Genomic DNA, 20,120 nt, shown 5'->3' with positions numbered 1-20,120 from the left:
ATCTGCTAGGAAAAGACATATGGTAATCTAATAGCAAAGCCTTATGATAAACGTGATGACTTTAACTTTTCAATTGTTACCTTCCATTAGATAGTCAGTAACATACCTTTGTTAACAGTTTCGTTTAATTAAGTCATCATTTCGTAAGTTCTAAGGTCGATGCAATGACCTTTCAGCAAATATAAATAATATTGATTATTAGGCCATTACTGGAGTATTTACACATTGTGTTGTCCACGGATTTTTTTTCCATTATTTTCCAATCATGACGAGAAGCATGCGGCGGATTTGACCGCTTGGCAGGAGATGCTCACTCTTCCATGGTACCAACCTGTGATGTTTTTGAGGTCCTTGTTTGCTCCGCTCCTTTTTTGTAATGTTTACTGGACTTTTGAGCTCGAATACTGTTCGTTGTCACCATATATTTTATTTAAAAATAAAGTTCGACCTCGCGGTCATTTCTTTACGACAAGAATTTGAAGAAATTTCTTAAAGAGTAGACTATCTACAAATGCACTTTGTAAAAAACAAATTATGAATCAAAAACAGTATTGAAGGATTCCATATCAGAAACTGTGACGGAACAATATGGGTTTTTTTTCTTGAAAAGCTGTTATACAAATCCCATTATATGCTTCAATTTTTGAGCAGATGTTCATGTATCATTGTCAACCTACGTGACAAATTCTAACTATAGTAGGTTGGAACTAATAATGTTCAGTAGTACTTAAAGCAACATTATTTGTCCAACAAGTTAATAACAAGCCAGACGGAAGGTAATTTTTATCCCCATTGAGGCATTTACTTATAATGGCTGAATGTTTTACATAAGTTTGCTTTGAATCTCAGGAAGTAATTTAATAATAATTTGCATTGAAACTTTATTTTTTCCCCAATTTCAAATTCTAATGAAAAATAAAAAATGTATTCCAAATTCAGTGATCAAGACACGTGTTTAGTAACTGTAATACTAGTTTCTCCTTCAGGACCAACAAGGTTATTATGAGAATCAAGTATTCTTTTAGTCACTTAAAAAGAATTTAAGAGCAATATTAATTTAACATAAAAATTTGTGTCTTCTTATTTAAAATAAAAGTGTAAAGTTCGAAATTTTAAGTGTGCAGTGCAATTTCCTTTTAATCAATGGCTTTAAAATCTCCTTATACTTTGTGGAAAAATGAAATGTAAAAAAAACGCGTTGATGCTATAATTCTTTACTTTACTAACCCTGCGAAACAAATAAGCATTTTCAATGAACCGTTCTTATATCGATCTCAATATATCACATTTTAAAATTAAAACGTTTAATGATCATGTACACTGTATCTGTACAAAGTGTGTTTTATTAATACCCCCTCTCCTTCAAATTAGAAAAGCGGAAAGTCGGGGTCTAAAATTAATCGAAAACCTGCATCTCGTAAAGGCAATGATTGTTGGTTGTTTGATTGTATATTGTTTAACGTCCCTCTCGAAAATTTTCACTCATATGGAGACGCCACCAACTGACACTGGAAGGCTGCAAATTTTGTTTTCGGCACTGAGGGCCATTGAGCTGGGAGGAATCTTTGTCGTGCCAGTACCTACTGCGACACGGAGCCTCAGTTTATACGGTCTCATCCGAAGGAACGGTCTACATGTCCCACAGTGGGATTCGAACCCGTCATTTAAGGATCAACTCAACTTTAACCACTACGCCACGCGAGCGACGCATTGATTGCTAGATAAGTTTTATACTAAATTAATGGGCATGTTTTCTTAAAGTATGAAAAAAGTGAAGATAAGAAACATTGAACAATCGACTTAAAAATTCTGCAAGTGATACAAATTTGACAGTCCCCTTCCCCGAAATTCCAGAGGTGGAAAATAAGTGATTAATGGGTGTAGGCATCTCTAATTAGGTTACTCCTAGCACAACTTTAGCAAATGTGAATATTTAACGATATTTTGAACGTAAAATTACTTTAATTTAATTTTCTTAATTTCTAGATTATATGAAATTAAAGCAACTAGTGAAGAATGATACTGCTATCTTTCCTGCTCCTTGCCGCCATTTTTGTTTCTGAAGGTGGGTTATCAAGGAAATTTTGTATTTAATAGTTATTGTAAAACTAAGCCAAAATTGCAATAGAAGGAAAACGTATTATTTATTAATTTATCATTGCATACTTATTTTTAAGATAGAAAGAGATGAAGATTCTCAGTATGTCAAACGCAAATAATAAAAACAAAAAATCTTATTCATAATCCACTTGCAGGTACGCTTACCGGTAAATCATACGACTTATGTAGAATAGATTTTCTCATTGAAATAACAATGGTCCTTTACCCAAAGATACGTTATGCACACACGGGATAATTTTTAGCAGCTTTAATTAAAAAAATTAAACACACAATACCATCACATGTATTTGTGTTATTAGCATGCCCCGTGGGGTTCTATGGATGGAACTGTGACAAGAAGTGTAGTGATTTCTGCGAAGGTAACGGCGCCTGTGGCAAATACACTGGATACTGTTCTAGCGGTTGTTTGCCAACGTACTGGGATTTGGAGTGTGATAAGAACTGCTCTCGTAACTGTGCCGGATCAGGAAAGTGTAATAGGTATGTAGCATCTGGGATTAAATTTCTTATCCTAATGATAAGTGTAAATCTTTTATGAATCGCCATCACAACCATTCAAAGTATCATATAATACACAATTTTCAAATCTAGTTTTGTCTACTCCAGCAGTTTATGATCAATCGATATTTCTTGTTTTACACAGGTATAATTCATTTTGTGATGATGGATGTAAGCCAGGATATGCTGGGTTCTCATGTGATGACACATGTCCCCCAAACTGCGGGGGAAACGGAAGTTGTGATAAAGTGACTACTTTTTGTCTTCAAGGATGCAAACCTGGTTTCTCTGGGTACACATGTTCTTGGAAAAACTTGTAATAGAATTGTTTATTCAAACAGTTTGCTGCTTCCTAAGAGCCAATAAAATATTTAAGAAGATATCGTTTAGTTTTAGCAATTCCAAGAATATTTTCAAAGGATGAGACGAATGTAATAATAATAATACTTTATTTATTTTATTTATAGAAGGTTATCCGATTAGTGCAAGCCAGAGTCTTCCTCGGAGCTTTCTTTATAACACATATACAATGTTTTATTCAACAAAGACAATAATCACAAACATGAAGCAATAAAATATGAACACTATGTTACAACAAAATAAATTTAATATTGACATTTCATTGAAAGGAAAGGAAAAACATATTTTCATGTAGAACCAGTACGCTTCATAATTAAAAAAAATTTCAACACTACTTTTATAAATATTGCAAGGGATTGAGAATTCCTAATACGAATTGGCAACTCATTCAAGAAAATAACCCCTGAATATTGTAAAAAAAAATATTAATTTGTTTTATGTTTTGGTAAACGAAATTCTGAATTTGTCTCTGAGTGTAACGTGTATGATCAAGAACTTTATAATTCCAAAAAATCATGTAAAACGAAACAGCTCAGTATAAATGAAATCTACAGTAAATGAAGAGGCAAATGACCATAGATGTACATGTACACACATAAATTGGTTAGTAGGTTTTTGTTTGTTTGTTGTTTAAATTTCTTTCGGGAATTATTAACTTATATTGAGTACAGCCACTTGCCGGTCGACGGCTGCAATTTTCAGACGTATACTCGGCACTTAAGACCTTAAAGGAGTAAGAGAATGTTTTTCTTTCTTTCAGCTACTGCAGCAAGATACTTTGATTTATACAGTCTTATCCGAAGAATTGCTTTCCATGTCATATTTGTTCTTTGACGTGAAGATTGTAGATTGACTCGTTACTCCAATATTCTAAAACAAAAATCATGATGTGCGTTTATACTACATGCAAAAGTTATCAATATTTTAGCAAATTTAAAATGATCTTTTTTAATATAAAAACTAAATAACTTTTTTTTCTACTTGTCTCTTTCTTCTGAAATGATAATCACTTTGATATAAATAACGTTGTTTTCCGATTGAAAATAACTAGTATGTGGTTTTTGGAGAACAGGTTTTAATTCCAACAATCTATTGGAATTCCCATTGATACCAGCTGGACCCCGTTATTTGCGGATCAGATCTGTTTGTGCATTCATATGAAACAGATTTCTTTATTTCAAAATCTTGTACGTAAAAGACACTTGGTTTGGGCAACAATTCGACATTTAGATATCTCACCGACTAATTATCAATAAACAATGGTTACTTTCTTTCTTACGTTGATACGATATATCCAGGTATGGTTGAAATAAAAGATACCGCAGAATCTGACACATTAATTTCATATTTAGATATTTTACTCCAATCGTCAACTTCCCTTCATTATGCAGCAACTAACCTCCATCACTAACTTGTATGAGAGGGTTTATATCAATGCTTAGAGCATGCTCTAAGTCTAAACGATTTCTAAAACGAGGTAAAATATTTACACGGAAGATGATAAAAAAGAACATCAGCAGTCTTGTTTAAAGTCATTTCGTAAATTTGATGATAGATATATACAATGACCTTGTCGGAAAATACATTCTTATAAGTCATATGTTGGCTGACTTTTTGATAACAATTGTTAGGCAATTATATACAAACCGAATTTTCGACGGATTTGACCGTTATTTCCCGATCATGACAAGGAACACAAGGTGGGTATGATCGGTGAAGGGGAGACTGCACAGGATTCTACCTTTAATTTTTATGTTTAGATGTCCGTGTGTTTGTTCTGCTCCTAAATGTGTATTGTCCAATCAACTTTTTAGCTTGAACACTGTTCATTTTTTCCCTTATATTTCATTACAAAAAATAGTTAGCTTCTTCAAATCTCGGTTGATCCCCCTCCGGTTGATTATCTATATATCAAATCAAAGAACATTTTGTACACTAAGACGAATAAATCCTTTAGTACATACATGTAACTTTCTCTCAATCGCTCTCTGTCCTTCAAGTTTGCTTAAAAGATAAAAAAAGGTAAGAATGATGAGATATGTTAGCTATCCATTTCATTGTGATTTTTGTCTGTATCTCTTACTTTCGTTTTTTACAGATAGCGTTGCCAACGACTGGTTTATTGGCGGAAAATCAGAGAATGGCGCCTGGTCCTGAGCAGAGGGCTCTGAAATGATTTGTAATAATTTTCCAATCGAAAGATTCATATACAAAGGAATAGTATGTTAAGGCTACAACTAAATATTCAACTTGCTTATACAATATGACGTCCTAGTAAGTTATATGACGTGAACGTTATATATTATAATAATAATTTCTTAAAATCTATATTTAAAGATTGCTTTGAGGTTATAGAAATGAATCAAAACATGTCTAGAATGATTATCATTTGTGATTTATGTTGGAAAAAGGCTAATGAGTAAGGAATGCTAATATCACTCTACAATTTCTTCGTACAATAAAAGCATACAGTGTATTAACCCCCGATCAGCCTTTACCTTCGTTGTTCGTAACAAACCAAGAGGCCTAGGGGCCACATCGCTCACCTGATCAACTAGCTAAGCAAAAATCAGTTCAGTATTGAAAAGTTTGAATATTCTAGTGAAAGTGGATTCAGGGTGGGGAAAGGGGTACTTGAATAAACTTTAGTCTATACTTTTTTATGCTTTTATATTAATGATAAACAATGGCTTTGTTGTTCTTGAAAATGATTTTTATTATTTTACCTATGTTTTCCTACATAAAAGCTTGATCACCCATTGTGGCCCCATTCTACCCCTTGGGGTCAAGATTTGAATAAACGTGAATCTACACTACCACAGCATGCCTTCATATAACTATGACCAATCAATGCTTTGCTGTTCTTGAGAAGAATATTTTCAAAGATTTTTCGTATGTACGTGTTTTCCTATGATAAACTTTGATATCCCTTTTTGGCCCCACCCTACCCCCGGGGGTGACGATTTGAACAAACTTGAATCTGCTCTACTAGAGGATGCTTCCACCACTGCCCAGGCTATTCTTGAGAAGATTTTCAAAAGATTTTCCTAGGTGTTCCTATGTTTAACTTTGATACCCTATTGTGGCCCCACCCTTTCCCCTAGTGGTCATGATTTGAACCAACGTGAATCTACGCTACCTGAGGATGTTTTTTTTTGCCCCTTGGCTTTTGAGAAGAAGATTTTTAAAAGATTAATTTTCCCGAATTCATAATTATCTCGCCTAGAAAGAGGGTCTTGTCATTCATTTGAACATATTACAATACCCCTTACCAAAAGATACCTTGTGGCAAATTTGGTTGAAATTAGCCCAGTGGCTCTTAAGAAGAAGAATAAAATGTGAAAAGTTTACTACGACGACGACCGACAATGGACAAATTTTGATCAGAAAGCTTACTTGAGCTGAATCACTGGAGCCTTCGGCTCAGGGGCCCGTTTAACAAAAGGACTTACGACTTACGACCAAATTTGATTCTTCATATACCTTTTTAATTAACATTATATCGAACATTATTTTTAACTTTTTAAAAGGAATATGGTAAGATATTTTTACACAAACAATTTCAAAGAGAATTATCAATTTTACAATAATCTGAAGTTTTTGGTCTTAGTCGTAAGTTCTTTTGTAAAACGGGCCCCTGGTGAGCTAAAAATGGAAAAGTTCAACACTACGCCGCATACTCTGAAACTTAGTTTTTCCTTATGTCGAACGTTCTTATTCTATTGCTTTTGGAAAGTGCCAGACTCTGTTATTATCCCCGGGGTAGTGTTGAACTTTTCACTTTTTCATCAAGGCAAACTTTTTTCTATTTATAGACGTCACATGATGACTTCCTGGTGTAGTGCTTCCTGTAGCATTAGTCCCATTGAAGCCTATAGAATGCATAATGATAGCACAAGTTTTATCCATGACTTTTCCGATTTATCAGTGTTACATATAGCAAAAAGACTGTTAATTTGCCGCATTCTGATCTGTGTGCTGCCTTAACATACATGATGTTCTCCACTAGGATTAAGTGACCTCGTCCAACCCCAAGGACGGGATACTTCTTTGAATGGATAATATCTTACCACCTATAATTTGTAAATAAAATAAAATCGAATATGAAACAAGTTTTTGTCTTTTAAGATTAAGTGATATATAACAATACCATGAAAGCAATTACAGTATATGCACCTAGCTTTGTATTCGCATATGGTTTATTAAATTTTCATAACATTAAAAAAAAACTTCTCGAAATTATGTAATTTTCTTAAAGTCTATGAAGAATATATTTTGAAGTGATATGTTAGCTGTTTATCAGTCGAAGAAACAACCAACCTGGACAAATGAACTGTGACAAAGAGAACTTTTTCTATCTTAGTGGATGTAACTCAGAATTTATAATGCTAATGTCTTCTACAACAAGAGAAATCTGCATGTACTTGTTTCCTAGCTTTTCGATACAATGAAAATTTTTCCTATGATCTAACTGTAGTTTACATATATCAACTACCGCACAGGTGTAAACAACCTATATACATTTGTGTAAATCAATTTTGAAACTTACAATCTCTGCATATAACAATCCTGGTAAAAACTAAGGTTGAAATTTATTTTTTTTCTCATATCATCCATTCTTGCAAATAAAATATATCCATCTGGAATTTGAATTGCATTTTCTCTTTATTTTAGTGCTAATAATTATTTTAGAATAAATCTCGACCTCGTGATGATCATTTATTTATCGCTAAGATCTGTAATAACTCCCTACAAGGTAGTCTGTCCACAAAAATCGCAATTTTTTTTAATTATAAATTAAAACAATATTGAAGTACTCAAATAAAAATCAATCTATGCCGGAACAACGAAAGCTGCTGTACAAATCCCATTTGTATGTTTCAATTTTTGAGCAGATGTCAGCCTATGTGACAAATTAAATTCAATTTTGTTCGGTTATTTATTCTTGCAAGTAACAAGCACTCATCTGGAATTTCATTTGCCTTTTCTGCCGTTTTCTTTTTATTTTGTTCTTTTTAAATTTATAAGCAGACCTTTTTTTCATTCATATGAAGCAGAATTTGTTCTACTAGTGCAACTTTGTTTTATACGTGAAAAAAGAAAATGCTTGTTGTGGCATTCAACTCGACATTAACATATATAGACGACGGATTGTCAATTAAGTAAACTGTCCTTTCTATAAAAGTAAAACACTATTTGAGGCCCTGAGGGTCGAGAATAGTTTTTTCTCTCACAGAAAGAACAGGTTTGGGGCTTTATCCTACTAAAAACATTTTTTTTATTGTTTACTTTATAAACTGTCCCAGGTGATGGTTCTTTTTCATGGTAATGTATCGCACCTGATTGTCTGGAGAGTGAGAGATGAAAACAAAAGGGTGAAAAATATATATATTGTTGAACTGAATAGATAGTGTCAGGTAAATTTAGATTGAAATATATCACTTGATTTTTGACTTCTTCCATCTAACCCGTAATGAGTAAAGATGTCCTCATCTGATGGCTGCATATATTTCTTAATTGAAAATACAGACCAAAAAGTGGTAAATACTCTGAGGAAGGTAGGCACAAACAGAAACCTCCAGATATGCAGATTCTGAAGTTGGTGATCAAGTATTGACAAAAGCTATCACAAATCTTTGTGAACAATCAGGATTTAAGGGACACTATACGAACCATTCTTTGGAAAAAACAGAGGCGATCTGCTTGTATGAAGCTGAGATTGAGGAAGAGCTAATAACCGAGAAGAACATGCCGCAAATCTATTACATTTTGATCCTACAATTGAACAAACAATGAACAGCAGCATAGAATAATTGAAAAAAAAATCATGGGAATATGGGGGATTCAGGTGAAGGCAAGTGTATGAAAGAGATGAAAGTTTGTGATCCCTGTCCCAAACATGAGGACTCAAGCAATGCATCTAACGATATGGTCATTTCATCAGAAAATATGTCTTTCTCTTTTAAAATTGAAATTGCCGTTGAATATATTTTTTAACATTCCTGGAATGGATCTACCTCGTTCATGTACAAATGTTTTGAAGAAAACGAGATGTTTGTCTACAAATAAATTTCTGGATGTAGATGTTCTTAAAATCTTTTGCACTAGGATATTGCAAATGTCTTTTTGTATTGGATTTGCCATTTTTGGTGATTTACTGTTGAACATTTCATATACAAATGTTTGATATTTATCAATAGTTATTTCCATTCCTATGTCGACATGATATATCCCGGTGAAATTGAAATAAAAGATACCACAGAGTCTGACACATCTGTTTCAGTTTTGGATCTGCTACTTGAAAAAGACGTTAATGGCTGTCTAACAACAAAGCTTTATGATAAACGTGATGACTTTAACTTTTCAATCGTCAGTTTCCCTTACGTATGCAGTAATTTATCTTTGTCACTTGAAATCAGAGTACATACATGTAACTTTCAGTTGATTCGAAAAGGAAAAAGCATGTTCTACGTATGAACAAATTTCTAACAAACAAGGTGCATGTATTAAATTATTGACAAACAAACTGATGAAGGAAGAATATCAGCAGTCTCTTTTAAAGTCTTCATTTCAACTTTTATGGTCGATACAATGACCTTGTCAGCAAATACGGTTTGTCATATTGATTGCCATTATTTACACACTGAGTTGTACACGTATTTTTATCCGATTATTTCCCTATCATGACAAGAAACATACGGCAGATTTATACGCTTTTGCAGGAGATGCTCACTCCTCCATGTCTCTTAACCAATCTCTGATGTTTTTGAGGTCCGTGTTTGTTCCACTCCTTTGTTGTTTTTGAGATCCGTGTTTGTTCCACTTCTTTTTTGATATGATTACTGGATTTTTTATCTCGAATTTCATTTCAATCTCATTTAAAAATAAAGTTCGACCTTACGATAATTTGAATTTGAAGAAACTTTCAGAAGAGTAGACTGTCTACAAAAGCATTTTTTTTAATTTACGAAAGAAATTCATTTCAAGGATTCCATATCAAAATCATCTATTCATCCCGGAACTAGTTGGTACTAATAATGTTCAGTAGTACTTAAAGCAACGTTTAACATCATTTGTCCAAAGAGTAGACAAGCAAGACGGAAGGTAAGTTTTATCTACACTGAAGCATTTACTTTTAACGGCTGAATGTTTCAGATAAGTTTGCTTTAAGTTTCAAGAAGTAACTTAGTAATGATTTTCATTGAAAATTTATTTTTTCCCAATTTATAATTCTGAAGAGAATTAAAAATGTATCCGAAATTTAGTGGTCTAGATTCGTGATTAGTAAGTGTAATACTCTTCTCCTTCAGGACTTGTAAGGTTATAATGAGGATCAAATAATCTTTTTGTCACTAAGAAATGGGTTTAATGAGCAATATTAAATATATGTAAAAAGTGTTCTCTTTTTTTAAGTATAAAGTTTGAAATTTCAAATGTTCAGTGCAGTTTCCTATTGATCATGGGCTTTAAAATTTACTTATATTTTATGGAAAAATTAAATTTGAAAAAGAATGATTTCTTATTGTTCAAACGCGATGATGCTATAATTTTATACTTCACTAACTCTGCTAAACAAATAAGCATTTTAAATGAACCCGTTCTTATATTCATCTCTATCTATCAAACATTAACATTCAAACGTTGACATACATCCGTGTAAGAAATAAAATGAGTACTTAGATTTTGAACATGCATATCATTTTACATCATTCAAGCATATGGTCCATGATCATATATCTAAACAAAATTGTGTTTTATCAATACCCCCTTTCCTACAAAAAAGAAAAGCGAAGAAAATACGTCTAAGAGTAATGGAAAACCCACGTCTCGTAAAGGCAATGATAGTCGGTTGGTTGTATATTGTTTAATGTCCCTCTCGAGAATTGTTCACTCCTATGGAGACGCATCCACGTGCCGGTGTAGAATTCTGTCCTATACTCGGCACTCAGCGCCATTGAGCAGCGAGGGATCTTTTTTGTACCAGCACCTACTGCGACACGGGACCTCGGTTTATAAGGTCCCAGCCAAAGGGCCGGTCTCTTCTTCCCACAATTGGATTTGAACCCGCGACGTAAGGATCAACTCCTTACTTTGCGACTATAGAGCAGACGCTACGCGGGCGACGCAATAATTATAATAACTACAGCAAAGTTCGTTGCAAAACAACGAGTAGGTCTTCCGTCCTGTTTGACCGGAAGTAATTTTCATTTAAGAATAAAAAAGTAATAGCGTCCAAAAATGTTTTAATCCTCTAAATATATGTTAATTAGTGCAAAAGTAAGCCATTTTTGCTACTTCCGATTTGACCAAAAGTAACGTCGACGGAAGGAAAATAAAGTTTTATGTTTTCAGTGACATATGTTACCCTAAAACCTGTCAAGAATTGGAAAAATATTCATTTTTGACTACTTCCGGTTTGGTCGAAAGTGATGTCCTCGGGCGTATTCCGTTGACCCCAATAGATTTAGCTTGACGTTTTGAACAAATTTGCTTCTTTAATGTTTTACAAATTCTCAATACTTTAAAAGATATCAGGAAAAAAATTCTGGTCCCTCTAGATCCCTTATTTTAGAGGCCAACCCTTTTTTCGTGATATCATTTGAAAGATCTTAGAATTCTAGACTTCTTTTGTTCTATATGATTGCCACCACGACAAAAGGTCCTTATGGCAATTTTTCTAGAACAGAGAAATAACGTCATAAAGACGTGACGTTGCAGACGGTGAGCGTCGTCGCAGATTTTTTTTTTTTACACGTGTTATACGTTTTGACACGTCTAGCCTTTATCGCGGACCTTTTCTCATGGGGCCAATCATATGTGTTAACAAAATACTTCCACAAAATATGTCCATGGACTGGGCCTGTTTTACGTCATTAGGAAGGTCGTTCCACAAAAATGATTGTTAGAATAGATAATTTTTATTCTAAATGAATGGGCATATTTTCTTAAAATATAAAAAAGTAAAGATAGAAAACATTGAACAATCAACTTTAAAAAAAATCTGCAATAATTATTGACACAAATTTTAAAGCCCCCCCCCCCTCCCAAAATTTCGAAGGTGGATACAAGTGATTTAGGAGTGTATGCATCACTAATTGGGTTATTTTTAGCAGAACTTGAACAAATTTGAATATTTCAAGATATTTTGAACGTAAAGTCACTTTAATAATTATATTTCTTAGGCTTTTAGATTACAAGAAATCAAAGCAACAAGTGAAGAATGATACTGCTACCAGTATCTTTCCTGCTCCTTACCGCCATTTTTGTTTCCGAAGTTAGGTTATCAATGAAATTTTGATATTTATTTTTAAATCCACTTGCAGGTACGCTTACCGATAAACCATACGCCTTACGTAGAATGAATTTTCGAATTATATTTACAATTTTCCTGTACCCAAAGATAATTTATGCACACATTGGACAATTTTAGTGTTGATATATAAAAATTCTAAGCACAATACCATAACATGTATTTGTGATACTAGCATGCCCGGTGGGGTTCTATGGATGGAGCTGTGACAAGAAATGTAGTGAATTCTGTGGAGGAAACGGCGCTTGTGGCAAATACACTGGATTCTGCTCTAGCGGTTGCTTGCCAAAGTACTGGGGTTTTGAATGTGACAAGGCCTGCTCTCGTTACTGTGCCGGATCAGGAAAGTGTAACAGGCATGTAGCATCTAGGATTAGGTTTCTAATCCTTATGATAATTTTGAATCTTTTTTCAATCGCCATCTCATCCGTATCATGGAACACATAATTTTCAGATCTATTTTTGTCTACTCCAGCATTTTATGATTGATCGATATTTCTTGTTTTAAACAGGTATACTTCATTTTGTGATGATGGATGCAAACCTGGTTCCTCTACGTACTTCTGCTTTTGAAAAAAACTTTTTTAGAATAGTTTATTCAAACAGTTTTTAAACTACATTTCAAGAATAAGATTTTCTTTGTATTTTCTAAGAGCCGATAAAATATTTAAGAAGATATCGTTCAGTTTTAGCAATTCTAAGAATATTTTTAAAGGATGACACGAATGCTGTAAACATGTAATAAAAACTTAATCTGTCTCTCTTGATGTGTTCTCTGAATACTATAAACCAACTTTCATTCGCGCGAGAAATATCCGCGAGTTTCTCGACCTGTGTTAAACCGCGAATATTAATCGCTGCAAATCATTTATTTAAAATAAAATTTGTAGAAAATGTTTCCGTAATCGTGAAAATTAATCGTCGCGGATTGATTTCAATACAATTGATGGTTCGCGAATAAAAGACGACTCGAATAATAGTTTGTTTACAGTATCTGCTTGGTATTTGAAGCCATAAAACGAATGAAATGTACAGTAAATAGATATGCAAATGACCCTATATACATACGTTTTTAAATAGGTTTTCGTTTGTTTGTTGAAGTTTGTTTCGAGAATTATATACTAATATTGAGTACAGTAAACCACTTGCCGGTGGACAACTGCAGTTTTCAGACTCAGTGCTTGCAACCTTCAGAGAGTGAGAGGATTTTTTTCTTTCTATCAGCTACTGAAACAAGATGTATATATTCCTTCATTTAAAGGTGTAATTTTGCGTACTTAACTTCCAGTTATCTTATAGAGAAATGAAAGATAAACTTATAATATCCTATAAAAAAAAAAATCATTGAAAATAATTTACATTTTCATGAAAAAAAACACGTAGATATTAGAATAAACATATAAAGCTTACAACAACAGCAATTAATTATATAAGCAGAACAATTCCGTAACACAAAATAAGCATATAAAGAATAGGAAGAAAACATCACCTGTCCAATTACAAAGTTGTGATTAAAGCTATTTTTATTTGTTCAGGACGTTTTAATGCAATAACAATATGTGAAAGACGATTAGCAAATACCGTATATTCTTAATTCATTGATAGGGACAGTGGTTATAGTTTTTTTAAATATATCAAACTAAAGTATTTATTTTCTTATGTAAAATTAAGTAACTTTTAAGAGAATAACGCCTTACTAAATCATATACCGGTATATGACATTGGATGAGAAAGTTTGAATTAAATCCACTTGTTATTACAGGCAAATTAAAAGCCCAAGAAGTTTGATTATCAATATATCAAAATAAAAATCACAGAATATAAACAAGTTTTAAAGTTTTTTTTTTTTTTTTTCAAATTGCATCAATCTGATTGAAATTAGATCCTTTGATCCGTTCACATAAATCGCTTGTGTAGCGATTTACGTGAGCGGATCAAAGGATCTAATTTCAATCAGATTGAAAATTGCATAATTATCTTACCCTTGATGTATAAATCTTAGTTTAGAAATTAAAATTGTCATATTTTTGCGTTCAAGATTTGAAAAAAAAATAACTTAAATATGAAAATATTTTTGTAAGAAGTATCGCGAATTAAATGGAAATCTTTTTATTTTTCATCATGAATTATTTAGTCATATCTTGCCTTAAAAATTCTCCGTCTATATAAAAAAACTTTTTAAAGAATGAATGATAACTTGAGTCAAAAATAAATTTAAAGATGCTCGCAAAATTTTACAAAATCACAGAGAAAAATGCCTCGAGTAGCCTAAGCAAATTAATTACACCTCTCAAAACAAATCAAGACTTATCTTAACTGCTATCCATGTTAATTGTACAGAGAAAACTGAATCTTATTTAATTAACATAATTAATAAGAATCTGTCTTCTTTGGTTCTCGAACAAATTTATGAAAGACAAAGAACATGTGTAACTTGATATTTTGAAATATAAAATGCAGATGTTTAATAATGAAACGTGAAAAACAAAGAAAAAATATATCCCTTAGGTGACATTGGATTTCCGAATCAAATTTCCAAAAATCGTAAAAGTGCGAAGTGTGCATTCTTATTTTGTGTTTTTCGAGAGATAAATCATGGTGTTTATTATGATCTAATTAATTAATTGTGCCAGTTATTGGATTTCAGATCACGTGCGCAAAGGAGTAGCTGTCTCTCTCAGATATATATAAAAGAAATTTTGAAATATTACAATGTTGTCTAGGATTTAGAAGATACTGAGGTATGTCAACGAAATATCTTGAGAGTATTTTAATTGAATTGTTATATGAACTCATAAATAACTAATTTGTTGTTATAATTATAAGTAGCAAATTTCCATTAATTTCTTGATTGCAAGAATCTCATAGAGGTAAAACCTTGTCAAGCACAAATAGCAAAGGGTATAATTGATGTTTTAATTTAAACATGTCTTAAACAACTTGTCTAATATTAGAGTAGGATGAGACCGTTTTGTCCTATTTGTATACTTTTGGACTTTATTTGAAAGGTAACAATTGTATTTTCTAATTTTCATAATCTAAAACAAAAAATGCTTCTAAATTGTTACGCTGTAAATACAGCAACATTTTAATATAATGTGAATCAAAGTACTAGTATTCTAGTATTTCTCTACAATGTTTTGATGTAAAAGGTTGAAAAAATATTATTAAGCGACATGTGGACAAATAAGTTGACGATGCACGGATAAAAAGTTTCGCTTAAGATCAATAGTTTGCAAATTCTATTGATGATACAATGTCCATGTGAGGAAAAACAATCTATCTTTACTATAATGTTGATTGAGATTTCAATATATCAGTATACAATTATTTTCAAACTCTATTGTCTGTGGATTTTCCCCGTTTACTCGACTATGCATAAACGCATACAATCTGTACTAATGAACACTTGTACGTACTACAGATGTGTTTTGTCTTCAGAGAATACTTACTTCTTTATTGCACTTAATCTTAGTTTAATTAGACTGTTAGCTTGATTACTGCACGTAATTTTCAAATACCATTGTGTCCCTTAGGTATTTTTTTTTTTAGAGATTATCACCTTAAAAATTCAAACGTATGATAAGCTGTATTTTTCCTAATAATTTAATCATTTTGATATATACATGTCACTTTTTACTATCAGATGAAGTCCAGGGTTCTCCTTGTCGTTTTCTTTGCTGTATTTATGATAGGTAAGCTACTCTTAATAGTGTTGGGTAGTCTTACTAGCAAACACTCTGTTGCTTTTGGATAACTCCCTGACTTCTACAAATACAATGTACAATAAGTATACTAAAGTATAGTAATTTAAATTATACATGTACATGCATTCTTTCTACAATGTTTCATGTTAAGTGTTTACCAGATCAATTAAATAATGCTGATTTCAATAGATTTTAGCATTTGTACCTTGCAAATGACACGTTAAACAAAAATCATTAATTTGAGAGTCGACAATTTTAATCATTTAATTGTTAAACATAAAAGAAAACGAATAAAAGAATAAATACCTTCTTGAATTTTCAAAATGAAAGGAGAATGCATGTGTTTTTTTTCTTTTTAATTATCATTTTGAAAAATGAAATCAACGTTTTAAACGGAGAACAAAATAATGTTTAAGATTTTTTTTTATGTTTTTCGGTGTTTATATTTGTTATGTACATGTATAATTTAAATTACTATACTTATAATGTATTTAAAACATTTTTGCAGACACTACAAGAGGCAGTAGCCGATACCGTATCGTGGATTATACCAGTTTTGTCACCAGCTGGACCCAGGCTCGAGATGAGTGTCGCAGAACCAGAGGTTGGGACCTGGTCAAAATTGAGAACAGAAACGAAGACCAAGCTCTGAAAACCTTTCTTGCCGGAGAGTGCAGTAAGTTTAATTTTTCAAACAAGAAGTTGAAAATGAGAAACTTCACTGATTAATTATTTACGGATGGTATTTAAAACAATAAACATTAAGTTTGTTGATGTGGAATTTATAAAGATGCCTAAAACCCATAAAAATCTTTCCCGAGTCTTAAATGAAGATTATACATGCATTTTGAATAAGATCAAAAAAGATATTTTGATGTACATTGTATGCAGGAATTCCAACCTATAAAAAAGATTGGAATTTTAATTAGAAAAAAGAGCTTAGTTTGCCGATCGTTAAAATAAAAAATGAACAGAAATATGCTTACGGCTATGTACATTTGACGAATTAAATCACTTATTTTATTTCTCAAATTTCTTTTGTTTAAAATTTGGTAATTATTTTAAACAGATATGGGTGGTGACGGTTGGTTTATCGGCGGACAATCAGAAAATGGCGCCTGGTCCTGGGCAGATGGCTCTGAAATGATTTATAACAGTTTTCCCATCGAAAGATCAACAAGCAGGATTATCCCTCAAACCGTGGTCAGAAACTTTGCTGTCATTTTCAAAAGTGATTTGCAATGGGGTTATATTGCTTCTCGTCCGACCCCTAGGATGGGATACATCTGTGAAAGAACAATTTGTGATGCATGATGATTTTTAATAAAATAATAAAGAAAAAAATTTCGTTACTTTTATTCAATTTCACTCACAAAATTTCCATGATTTTTCAACGAAAAGTTATTTTATTCCTTTTTTTATTTTATTGACTGTAATCTGGATCGGACCAAACTTTATCACAATGAATCTTTACCTACACTTGTACTAAGACAAAGTACATTGAAGTACGCACTTCATTTTATTTTGATATTCGTTGTAGCACACCTGCTTCAATTCTCGCACAGTAGGAAAAGTATCCTGTTGGAACATACGTGACTATAACCGCGTAATTGATTTGAAAAACATTCCATATGGTATTTATATACAGGGCTTTACAATAGAACTGAACAAAACTTCGTAAAGCGGTAAGATAAAAGGTTATCGTTAATTATTGAACCTCATATATAATGATTAAACCTCGTATTTTATTATTTTAGCCTTAAACTAAGATGCAGTGCAATGTCCTTCTGGGCATAAAAATCAATTCAACAGAAAATAGAATGTTGGTGTAGAAATTTAGCACAATATAATTTTTTTTATATTATAGCGATGTCGAAGCCTTAAATTATCTAATGAAGATATGATATAATTGATCACTTACATGTCTTATTAACTGATTATAAAAGTAATAAAAACTACAATATAATATAACTAAAGAAAATGAATTATACAAATAGTCAAATACCGTTTATTTTGATGTATGATCCTCAAATATTACATTACGTTAACTGTGTACTCTTCGTTTTTGAATGCTTGTTTAATTCCTTAATTATTACACTTGTCTAACACCCTTTATTGTACATGTATTATAAAAATGAAATACATAAGGATTTTCCCTGTCTTGAAATTAGATTCAGGAATCTATTTCACGGGTTGGACAATTTCTTTTTATTTCAAGTGTGCAAAACTTGCAATTGTTATCAAGATCCCAAGCTTTTGTTCTCTTTTATATTTTTGCATGTCTAATCCCGATTTTCGATTTTAAAAATTCAGTAGTTAAATGATTTGCACATTTCAGAAATTTTACACGTTCAATACCTATCTATTCAGTACAATTTTTTTTTAATATTAAGTTTTTTAACAGTTGTAAATTAAATTTTATAAACATCTCCGCTAAAGCTTACCAGACTATGAAATAATATTCTTGAGATCTGCCATGTACATGTGTTACCTTTTTCGGTCAAATATGAGAATATATAACCAAAAGTATTATATCAAGATTACTTTTATTATTTTTTTTTTCATTTAGAATAATTACGTCTCACGATGGCGATGCTGGTATTTATGTTTGTCTCTGCTGAAATGGTTTATAAAGGCATGTACTATATTATATATAAAGTTTTTTCTCAATGATATCAATTGTTGAGTTACAATAAAACCACTTTTCCTAATGATATAATTAGAAAATTAATGTAAACATTTAAATTTCATTGTTTCTATATACAATAGGTGTGTAGTCCTCGGCGATTCCCACTGATGCTGCTATTATATCTAATACCACGGAATGTTTGCCAGGATATCACGGTGTTAACTGTGATCTTCCATGTCCTTCTAACTGTGGTGGAGATGGGTCCTGTAAAAAATACAGTGGCTATTGTTGGAGTAGATGCAAGATAGGACACACTGGCCTTAAATGTAATGGCACCTGTCCACCAAACTGTGGAGGCGATGGGAGCTGTAGACGAACAGATGATACGTGTCGGTATGGGTGCAAGACAGGATATATAGGCATGAAATGTGAGGACACCTGCTCACCGAACTGTGGAGGCGATGGGAGCTGTAGCAGGATTGGTTTTTGTCGGCATGGATGCAGGGCAGGGTACACAGGATTTACATGTAAAGACCCCTGTCCTCCAAAATGTGGAGGGGACGGAAGTTGTCACATTGCCACAAAGTGGTGTCTACAAGGCTGCAAACTGCCCGGGATGACAGGATTTATTTGTGAACACACTTGTCAGTTAGGGTACACTGGTCCAGGGTGTAACATAACCTGTCCAGTTAACTGCGGGGGTGACGGGGGCTGTTCACGGGATTATGGGCATTGTTTGGATGGGTGCAGGCCTGGGTACACGGGGACTACATGTAGAGGCACCTGCTCCCCCAACTGTGGGGGTGATGGCAGTTGTGATCAAAGCGTTCCTGTTTGTAAGCATGGGTGCAAGGAAGGATTCCCGGGGCTTCATAGGGCCGGGCTTAATTTCTGTTTGTAATAACTAATTTCATATATAATTAATTAGTACATAACATTATCCAATTAGAAAGTGAGAAGAGAGTGAAAATTACTTCCATGGTCTAAGTCTACTTGCTTAACTACAGTATTTCAAAACGTACACGTACATTGTAAATGGGCAAAAAATACAAATATTTAAATGCAAATTTACATTTTTTGTTTGCTGCTGTGTTAGATGTATTTTATATTATGATTTGGTGCTTTTGTTTTTTGTACATGGCTTATATAACTGATCGATGTTTGGAATGAATAGGTTTCTCAACAGGTTATTTATATATATATATATATATATATATATATATATATATATATATATATATATATATATATATATATATATATATATATATATATATATATATACACACACAACGTGTAACAAGGTTTTCTTACAGAATCTTTCACTATATTCGTTGTTTTATTCCATGTGTGGTGATTAAGATCTTTTGGTGTAATCACCAAATAAATGTTTAATAGTTTTTGAGTCATATTTTTTTTGTTAATCTTCAATTTTCATGCCTCCTATGTTTTCAAGTTGGAGGTCCGTGTCTGCACTGCTCCTATTTTGTATTGT

The 20,120-nt window shown here is 32.5% G+C and overlaps 3 protein-coding genes across 5 annotated transcripts; all 3 read left to right on the top strand.

Moving 5' to 3' along the window:
- The first annotated feature begins 641 nt into the window (after positions 1–641).
- Positions 642–12,977, top strand: LOC134270250 (multiple epidermal growth factor-like domains protein 10). 3 transcript variants are annotated; one of them, XM_062752450.1, is made up of 4 exons: positions 642–776; positions 1,987–2,065; positions 2,421–2,601; positions 12,802–12,977. In XM_062752450.1, the coding sequence occupies exons 2-4, from the start codon at positions 2,017–2,019 to the stop codon at positions 12,860–12,862; spliced, it is 291 nt and encodes a 96-aa protein (XP_062608434.1). In that variant the 5' UTR covers positions 642–776; positions 1,987–2,016; the 3' UTR covers positions 12,863–12,977. The 3 variants fall into 3 exon arrangements, with proteins under 3 accessions (XP_062608434.1, XP_062608433.1, XP_062608432.1); XM_062752449.1 differs by lacking the exon at positions 2,421–2,601 and adding an exon at positions 12,465–12,645 and having other exon boundaries at positions 646–776; positions 12,802–12,975; XM_062752448.1 differs by lacking the exon at positions 12,802–12,977 and adding an exon at positions 2,765–3,001 and having other exon boundaries at positions 653–776.
- A 1,967-nt stretch (positions 12,978–14,944) lies between these two features.
- Positions 14,945–17,340, top strand: LOC134270248 (uncharacterized). The gene is made up of 4 exons (XM_062752446.1): positions 14,945–15,030; positions 15,936–15,984; positions 16,505–16,672; positions 17,066–17,340. The coding sequence occupies exons 2-4, from the start codon at positions 15,936–15,938 to the stop codon at positions 17,308–17,310; spliced, it is 462 nt and encodes a 153-aa protein (XP_062608430.1). The 5' UTR covers positions 14,945–15,030; the 3' UTR covers positions 17,311–17,340.
- A 1,325-nt stretch (positions 17,341–18,665) lies between these two features.
- On the top strand, positions 18,666–19,802 carry LOC134270222 (multiple epidermal growth factor-like domains protein 11). The gene is made up of 2 exons (XM_062752413.1): positions 18,666–18,677; positions 18,774–19,802. The coding sequence occupies exons 1-2, from the start codon at positions 18,666–18,668 to the stop codon at positions 19,524–19,526; spliced, it is 765 nt and encodes a 254-aa protein (XP_062608397.1). The 3' UTR covers positions 19,527–19,802.
- The last annotated feature ends 318 nt before the right edge of the window (positions 19,803–20,120 follow it).

The sequence above is a fragment of the Saccostrea cucullata genome, unplaced genomic scaffold, assembly GCF_032062105.1.
Source record: "Saccostrea cucullata isolate Sc308-1 unplaced genomic scaffold, CSIRO_AGI_Scuc_v1 ctg49, whole genome shotgun sequence".
NCBI lineage: Eukaryota > Metazoa > Mollusca > Bivalvia > Ostreida > Ostreidae > Saccostrea > Saccostrea cuccullata.
Note: the sequence above shows the minus strand (reverse complement) of the source record. Positions and strands in the feature narration are given on the sequence as shown.

Coding starts and splice junctions, on each gene's coding strand:
- LOC134270250 (XM_062752448.1), top strand. CDS start 2,017: ATGATACTGCTATCTTTCCTGCTCCTTGCCGCCATTTTTGTTTCTGAA. Junction 2,066..2,420: donor CGCCATTTTTGTTTCTGAAG/GTGGGTTATCAA, acceptor TTGTGTTATTAG/CATGCCCCGTGGGGTTCTAT. Junction 2,602..2,764: donor GGATCAGGAAAGTGTAATAG/GTATGTAGCATC, acceptor TGTTTTACACAG/GTATAATTCATTTTGTGATG.
- LOC134270248 (XM_062752446.1), top strand. CDS start 15,936: ATGAAGTCCAGGGTTCTCCTTGTCGTTTTCTTTGCTGTATTTATGATA. Junction 15,985..16,504: donor CTTTGCTGTATTTATGATAG/GTAAGCTACTCT, acceptor ACATTTTTGCAG/ACACTACAAGAGGCAGTAGC. Junction 16,673..17,065: donor CTTTCTTGCCGGAGAGTGCA/GTAAGTTTAATT, acceptor TATTTTAAACAG/ATATGGGTGGTGACGGTTGG.